This window comes from Gopherus flavomarginatus, chromosome 3 (assembly GCF_025201925.1).
Source record: "Gopherus flavomarginatus isolate rGopFla2 chromosome 3, rGopFla2.mat.asm, whole genome shotgun sequence".
Classification (NCBI taxonomy): domain Eukaryota; kingdom Metazoa; phylum Chordata; order Testudines; family Testudinidae; genus Gopherus; species Gopherus flavomarginatus.
In genome coordinates this window covers 255,780,877-255,789,188 of record NC_066619.1, presented here as the reverse complement: position 1 = coordinate 255,789,188, position 8,312 = coordinate 255,780,877, and the positions used below count along the sequence as shown (strand labels likewise).

The 8,312-nt window shown below is 39.1% G+C and overlaps 1 protein-coding gene across 1 annotated transcript; it reads right to left on the bottom strand.

Moving 5' to 3' along the window:
• Positions 1-6,046: 6,046 nt before the first annotated feature.
• FGFBP2 (fibroblast growth factor binding protein 2) lies at positions 6,047-8,312 on the bottom strand. The gene is made up of 2 exons (XM_050948069.1): positions 7,343-8,312; positions 6,047-6,375 (listed from the first exon to the last, which is right to left on the bottom strand). The coding sequence occupies exon 1, from the start codon at positions 8,018-8,020 to the stop codon at positions 7,355-7,357; it is 666 nt and encodes a 221-aa protein (XP_050804026.1). The 5' UTR covers positions 8,021-8,312; the 3' UTR covers positions 6,047-6,375; positions 7,343-7,354.

Here is an 8,312-nt window from a genome sequence, read left to right as displayed (position 1 = left end):
TGAAGAGTTTGAGAATAGATTCTCAGCACAACAATTTCTTGTCCACTAGCTGACAATGGAGCTGTTTGACAATACCTATTGTCTCCTCTGTGCTTGGTCCCTAGTAGTGTATAATTCAGCACACAACATGCAAGTGCTACTGTGAAAATGTATTTGTGATGTCTGAAAAAGAACAGATGGGGCATTTTTGCTATTTATTGGGGGATAGCAGAGAACAACAGATATGACTAAAAAGTCTCTTGGGCTATATCCTATTTAACCCAAACAAACAAGGAAAAGTGGGGAAAAAGCAACTGCATGATAGAGGCACATCTACACTACAAAGTTTTGTCACCATAGCTATGTTGTGAAAAAAACCTCACATTCCTTAGCCAACATAGCTATGCCAGCAACACCTCCAGTGTAGCTGCTGCTCTGCTGACAAAAGAGTGCTTCTGTCAGCATGGCTGATATTGTTCAGGGAGACAGTGTTACTATACTGGTGGAAAACTCCTTATGTTATCATAAACATTGCATCTATACTTGGGGACTATACTAAAATAGCTGTATTGATACAGCCTGTGTAGTGCAGACTAGACCAATTGGAAAGAAAACAGGAAGCAGCAGCAACTGGAGACAGAAAGGAACATTTTCTCCAATCCCCCTTTCTCACACTTAGTTTCAGGATATGTTTTGCAGATGGAAAAATACCTTACTAGAAACGATATCAGCTGAAAAATTAGACATACAAAACACAAGTTTGTAACCTGATCAGCAGAAAAAGGCTGTGTCCAAGAAGAACAAAATTTATCATTTCTCTCAAAAATCACCAAAGTGCACTATTGCATAGGCAAGCTCCTTTAATGGCTGCTTAATAGAAAAGCAGCTTGAAACAATAACATGTTATCTAGGCATACACTTGAGCTGCATTTTAATATGAGGGGCCTAAGCACTGGCAGGCTCTAGCTTGAGAGAATGGATTGCCTCAGTGTTTGAATGTCCAATTTAAGAGAGACAAGACTTGATTTCCACTGGTGCTTAGCACCTGAAAGCCCTGCTGATTTCACTAGGATGTGCAGATGCTCAGTACCTCTTAAAACCAGGCCCCAGTTGTGTCAGATTAGGCACCAAAATTAGAGGCATTCAAAATGAGGAGACTTTTGTAAACATAGCTATTACCACCCAAGATCACATGAATGAGTCCATAGAACCGCACAATATGGAACCACTGAGAAGTGAAACTGAGGAAAATCTCTCCCATGCTCTACTCAGGATAAAACAGCTGATCGAACAAGTTCTTTGTGAATACACACAGGTTGACAGAGGAATTCAATATTTAATAAGTGGAATCTTTAAACGCTCTCATATTTTCTCCATTTCATTCTCAATTACGTATAATACACATATCCTTTCTGGGTATTTTGTTGTGCTTTTTAAAACAGTTGGCATTTACTGAGTGCTTTACCTTTTCAAACTACTACAAATCTTCATGGCACTCACCCATGTAAGACTGTTACCAACCTCATTTTACAGATAAGGAGACACACAAAGGTCACACTGCTTGCCCGACAACTCTGAGTCAGTGGGAAAGCTATGTCTGGAATTCAAGTCTTCCTGGTTACCAGCACTACCTTCAGTTGTCTGCCAAGAAAATAAAGAGACTGCATCTCCACTTGTGTAGATTTCCCTGTCTAGTGTGGGGACCAACAGGTTAACTTAAAACAAAGGAGGGTTCATTCATTTACAGGGTACTTGCAAACTGCACTGAACTTTTACAGCAAACAGTTTTGAAATGCTCCTTTCATGAATGAATGGCACTTTTATACCAAAATGGTAGCTAGTTTCATTACCGTGCATTTGCAGCTTTAAACACAAGCAATTAAATGGAAATTTAATTGATACAATTATAATGCTATTAGAGAATGGAACATGGGCAATTAACAGCCAATTTTATAATATTTGAAAGCAAGGTTATAATAATTACCTGACTGTTGAATACACATACCATTGCTTAATGTAATCTAACTGATTGAAGGTGCCTACCACCTGATATCAAAGTGCCATCTTTCAGAATAAGGTGTTCAAATGTGTGTCATAGGCCCTATACTGTTTTACATCACACAGCTCATGTGGTAGGGGCCTGTCTTGTCCTCTGTCTGGTTCAACGTATACAGGGGGAGAGAAGGCTTAATAGTGTTATGGTTTCTTTGGTGAGTTGATGACACCCAGCTCTCTTCGTAACCTCTCAGGGTAATGGAACGTTCTCACGGAGACTGGAATGTGGAATGAAGACGACTAGCTGGCTAAGAGTCCACCCAGAAGAGGTGATGATTGCTTAGAGAGAGAGAGAGAGGGCAAGGAAGAAAACAGCCCCCCACCCAAAAGGAAATTTCATCTATACCCCGTTGCAAGGTTTGCAGCCTGAGAGTCATCAACCCCCAGCTCCTTCTGGATAAGAAGGTAGCTACAATTCCCTTATTCATTTGCACTTGGCAAGAACAAGCTGCATCCTCTTCTTGCTGTGGCAAACCTTGCTAGAGCCCTACATGCCTCCTTCACTTCAAAGCTAGATGACTACACTGTGACCTATATATGGCTACATCTTCAGACCAACTGGAAATGGTGGGCAGTGTGGCATCTGGCAGACTGCTTATTAATCAGTGTTTTCACACAACAAGCATAATATACTTATGAGCTGCACTGGCTGCATGTTGAGTTCTAGATGCAGTTCACTTTGACCTATAAAGCTCTATACCAGGGGTAGGCAACCTATGGCACGGGTGCCGAAGGCAGCACGCGAGCTTATTTTCAGTGGTACTCACACTGCCCAGGTCCTGGCCACCAGTTCAGGGGGCTCTGCATTTCAATTTAATTTTAAATGAAGCTTCTTTAACATTTTAAAAACCTTATTTACTTTGCATACAATAGTTTAGTTATATATTATAGACTTATAGAAAGACCTTCTAAAAATATTAAAATGTATTACTGGTATGCAAAACCTTGAACTAGAGTGAATAAATGAAGACCTGGCACACCACTTCTGAAAGGTTGCCAACCCCTGCTCTATATAGTTGGGGTTTCTAGCTCCTTGTAGGACACCCCCACCTCTCTGGATCTGATCCAAAAGCCATTGAAATTACTTGGCGCTTCCATGGGCTTTGGATCAGGTCCTCTTGAGCATGATACTATGGCAGCTATCAACAGAAGTACTCAAACTAACAGGCCCACTTGCTTAATTGGGAGCATGCTAATAGCAGGGTTTTCCTCTGTGAAGTGCTCCTGGCCACTGAGCTCACTTTCCCTCCGACTTCAACAGAAGCTAGATTTGTTGACCCTTTAAGGCACTCTTCATTCATCTGTTTTTACTTAGACTTCTCCTGTGTAGCGTTGTTGAGGGAGGAGACAAAGGGATGAAGCTGTTGTGGCATGAGCCAATTTTTAGTAGATAGGACTTATCTTAATTGTTTAATTTATTGTTAGAAGTTGGTGCTTTTACATAGCTGTAAAAAGTCTAGAACTCTCCATAGGAACAACAACAATTCTATTCCAGAGCAGCTAATGGGGACTCCTGTAGCTCAGGGGTAGCAGCTGGACCAGAACTCTATTCCACTTTTTCTTTGAAGCTACAAGTGGCCAGCATGTCCAGCATAGGAATAACTGTGAAGTTTTAGGAAGCCAGAGGTTTCGTAATGTGTAAAAAATAATGATAATTCCAGCTAAGATTGTGCAGTCCTCTTTCATTTCTAGCCTTTCGCTTTAATTGATCTGAAAGCTCAGTTTTTATTTAGACTCCTCTAACATTCAGTGATGGGTTCTTCCCCCATTTTGGCTGACTGGGTTCTGAAAGGCAGATTATATGGAGTCCCCTCTGATTTCCACTTGCAGTTTCTTACTGGCACCAACACTTCCTGCTCCTCTTTCCCTCAACTCACACACTGGCATCATGATAGCATCTAAGCTCTGCTCAAGATGTGCTTGCTCAGCTGACCCTCTCAGAGTAGTTGCTAATGCTCTTTTATAACCTGCACACCCATCCATCTTCACCATCCTGCACACTAACACTTCAGCTCTGCAGTTGGTCAATGTCATATTTATGCAGGAAGAAAGCTTCTGGAGAATGTGCCTGCAACCATTAAGTCTGCAAGCTAAAGTAAAGTTTTACATTGTACAAAGGGAAGGATGCCTGCCTTGCTAAACGAAACACACCAACGTTGACTTTGCAGGCAGCAGGAACTTGGGGAGATGGGGGTGAATTCAACTTGCAAAGATATTTTATATATATACACACATACATACATACACACACATATATATATATATACACACATACATACATACACACACATATATATATATATACACACATACATACACACACATATATATATACACACATACACACACATTTTTGAAGACCACTGGTGGAAAGTGTTGGTATTCTCAGACTGCCTTTCATTTCAGAGTAACTGTTCCCTGATGCCTTTCATTTCAGAGTAACTGTTCCCTGATGTCCTGCTATTTATAATTGACAACTTTCAATTCATTCAGGTTCTTCTGCTCCTTTTCCTGGGCCTCATTTCTCGACCCTTTCACCCACCCTGTACCCCCACATTTGCATATATTCACATACAGAATCACTCATGTCAAACACCTTGCTTGTTGGAAAATTCACACACATTCCCGGAATAGTTCTGCTATGTCTAAATATTACTTGAGAAGAAATGTAAGCTATTCTAGGGAGTATATATTGTTTGAGTGCAAGCAGCCATGTGCAGTCTCCAAAAAAAAGTTTTAAACTATGATAAACATACTGCAGCCTAATTCTCTTTAAAAGATCATGTTTTGTTTCTTACCAGAGTTTACTTATATATTTATAAGTCTATTCCCCGAAAAGATTGCTTTGTATGGTGCCCAAACACCAGAGTAATAGGCATGATCAAACAGTCTGAGAATTGGATATAAAACTGCATTCACCTCTCCCCATGTTTGGAGGTACCTATCAGAATGCCCCCCACAGGAAGCAGAAAGCTAGGAAAGATAACTGAAATTACTGGTGATAGTTACAACATTAACTTTATAATGGAGATCAAATGTAAGCTTCCTTGAGCACCTGTTTTATCAGAGTTTAGACCTGGCACGTGCATTTACATCAAACTATTTGGCAAATATTTTCATCCCTTCTGTGTACTTGCTACTGTACTAATCCTGTACTATTAAGGATTCTCTCTCAATTTTGTCACTTGTTTTTCTTTCTTCAAAACTCTCCCCTGAAACGTTAGTTAGCATTTCAGTATAAGACATCTGTGGAAGTGCTCAAGTGAGTAAAGTTGCACAAGAGGCTAATTATTTGCAGAATCAGGGTATGAAACAAACCTTATCCATTTTTCCAGTTGTGTCTCTTCGACTCACATAGGGGACCAGGGCAAAGTGGGGTACTTGTTAAAAACTATTTCAGAGGACTAATAATAGAGTAATGTGTTTGGCAAATTTTAATAGCCTAAAATGAAGACAAGTTAATCCTTTCAGCATTTGGCTGAGTTTTTGACGTTGATGTTTGCGTGGAAGTAATGAGTAATTTTGCAAGTGCACAGATCTGTACGTTTGCGAGAACCTGAATATTCCATTATCCCTTTCCAAATCCTTCTTGCAAATACAGAATATGGAGTCAAGAACAAGTGAAGATTATTCATTACATGTTCATAATAGCAGTGAATTAAAAAAAAAAAAGCAACATTCTGTGGGCTGCCTCTGTTTTATATTCTATTTTGGACTATATTTATACTTTAAGTTTTCCATTCAGTTTTTGCAACTGGAGTTTCTCAGCATCATAGCATCGGCAAGCATTTGCCACCTCATTCTGAGATCTGTGGTTTCCTCCTCACCGGATATCTAACCCAGTCCTCAGACACCGGCATTGGCATTATGTTCATCACTATTCAGACACAGATTGCGGCAAAACACACAAAGATATTTTCAAAAAATCATTATTTTATTGGTTGCATAAACTGGAGCATTATTTACAGCTTTCATCTCTCTATAAATGCTCATTAAAATAAAGCTGCACAAATAGTAAAATGTAGCACTTTAAAACAAAGTTAACCTGGCATCTCAGATTAAATGCAGTCATGTTCCTATATATTATATCTACACCTAGAAGAATCAAAGAATTTATATAGGAGAGTTTATCTTAATTTCAGTACAATCATTCCAATTTCATGCATCTTTGGCGACTGTCTTGAAAACTTGTTAAAACGGTTTAATTTTAGAAGTGGAAAAGAAAAAAGTAACTACAAGATTTATAATTATGGTCCCATTTTGAAACTAAAACTTAGTCTAAAATAGGGTATTAAACAGAAACTCCAGTAGGGAACTCTCTTCAGCTGTAAGAAATTTGCTCTGCAAAATGAAAAAGAAAATAAAAATTAGTCATTTAGCACAGCTGGGATCTTCAGCAGTCTAAGCACACCTAAAATTAATTAACTTTCTGGCTCACACTGTACACATTTCCATTCCTGTGGAAAGCTCATCAGGTTTTGTAGACAGCTATTGGTAGTCTCCAAGGTAAAATGCAAGTGGGTACAACTCCGATTACTTCTGTGACGGCTTTATCTTTACGCCCAAACTATAGCAGCAAAGATACGACTGCCTCTCATTTTTAGCATGTGATTGCCTCTCATTTCCACGAGAAATATTCAAAGAATTGTCTGTTTTGGTTTATGTATGTAAAGTAAGTAAACTTTTCTAAACTCCATAAAATAGTTTTAAAGTTAATTAAATATTAACGAGTAGTTTTGGTCATCAATCCTTGTGTTCTCAGAATTTGAATGTCTCTTTCTCTAAATTGTGCTTTTAGATGCATTCAATACATTTAAACTATTGAGATGGCATAATTTTTTAATCGAAGCAGCATGCATTTTTGGGGGAAAATAAATCCAGTTTATACAAATGGAACTGATGAGCTTCTGGGTTAAGAACTGTATCACACACAGTAGTATACTGGAAAGTAATTCTGAAAATAGTTCTATTTATTATTAACTAAGATAGCAGGCACTCTGTTTTAATTCTTACTAAAGGCCCAATCTTGAGGGGTATTAGGGTCCCCTGACTCCTATTGACTTCAAATGGGAGATTATGCTGTTCAACACCTCATGGGATTAGACCCTACATCACTTAACAGTCAACAAGTTTAAATCTTCAAGGTGAACAAATTCTTCCAATCTGGTTACAGCTTCTGAATTAATTACACAGTATACTATCCCTATCTATATCCCAAAGAGCCCTGAGCTTAATTAAATAAAAAAAAACAAAAACAACGTGAAGAGATTCTATTATGGCTGTACATTATTGAAGAGGAGAGCTTTACCTGAAGCAATTCTTAACCTTTAAAGATGCTGATGATGTAGGAGCAGAAAGTGTGCAGTGATTCCCAGCAGTGCTCTCGTGCCAACTTCATTACTTCAGTCTCATTTTCTGACTCTTGTCCGTGCTGTGTTGGTTTTACAAGAGGTAGTGTAGATGGTTTAGGTTTCCCTGCTTTTTTGGCAGAACTTTTCCCTGCCTGGGTTTCTTTAACTTGCTTTAGAGAAGCTGAGGGTTTCTGGACTGATTTCCCCTGATTGGCTGTATCTGCTTGCTGGCTAGGATTCTGGTTTGGCTTCATGCTGGAAGCTACTTGCTTCATCTGAGCATCTGTGGGAGCCTTTTGGCACATGCTTGGCTTCAGCACTAGGGTGGACTGGCAAGCGTTTGGGAGTTTTCTAAGTTCAAGGGCAATCTGGTTCCAATAAACCTTTGGGTTGTTATTGAAAGGACGACAAACTGATGGTTTGCCAGTATATTCGCACCAGTAAGACTTGCCTTGGTTTTTGCATTCAATTCTGAGTTTCATTTCCCCATTACCACTCATGTTCATTGTGCAAGTGTCTTTGACTTTAGTCTGAAAAAGAATTTCTTCATCATTGCTCCTTTTCTTTTGAGTCTGTTTCTGTCCCAATCCTCCCATGCAACAGATCATCATTAGAAGAAGGATGACAGTCTTCATGGTGAAACACGAACTAAGATCCTGAAGCAACTCAGTCCAAAACAGCAAAAGAAACAAGCAACTGTCTGCCCACAATTTAAAGGTTTTGTGCACAAAGAAGTCTCTCTCTCAAGGTGGCCAGTATTTTTTTTAAAAATAAACCACGCTAGTGTAAGCATATGCCCATAATTTATAGCTCAAGGGAATGTCAAATAACCTGTGAACTCCCAAGAAGGTAACAAGACACATCTTGCAGCGAAATAGAGTACGATAGTTGTATAACTTAAAAGCTCATTCCTATCTAAAATGCACA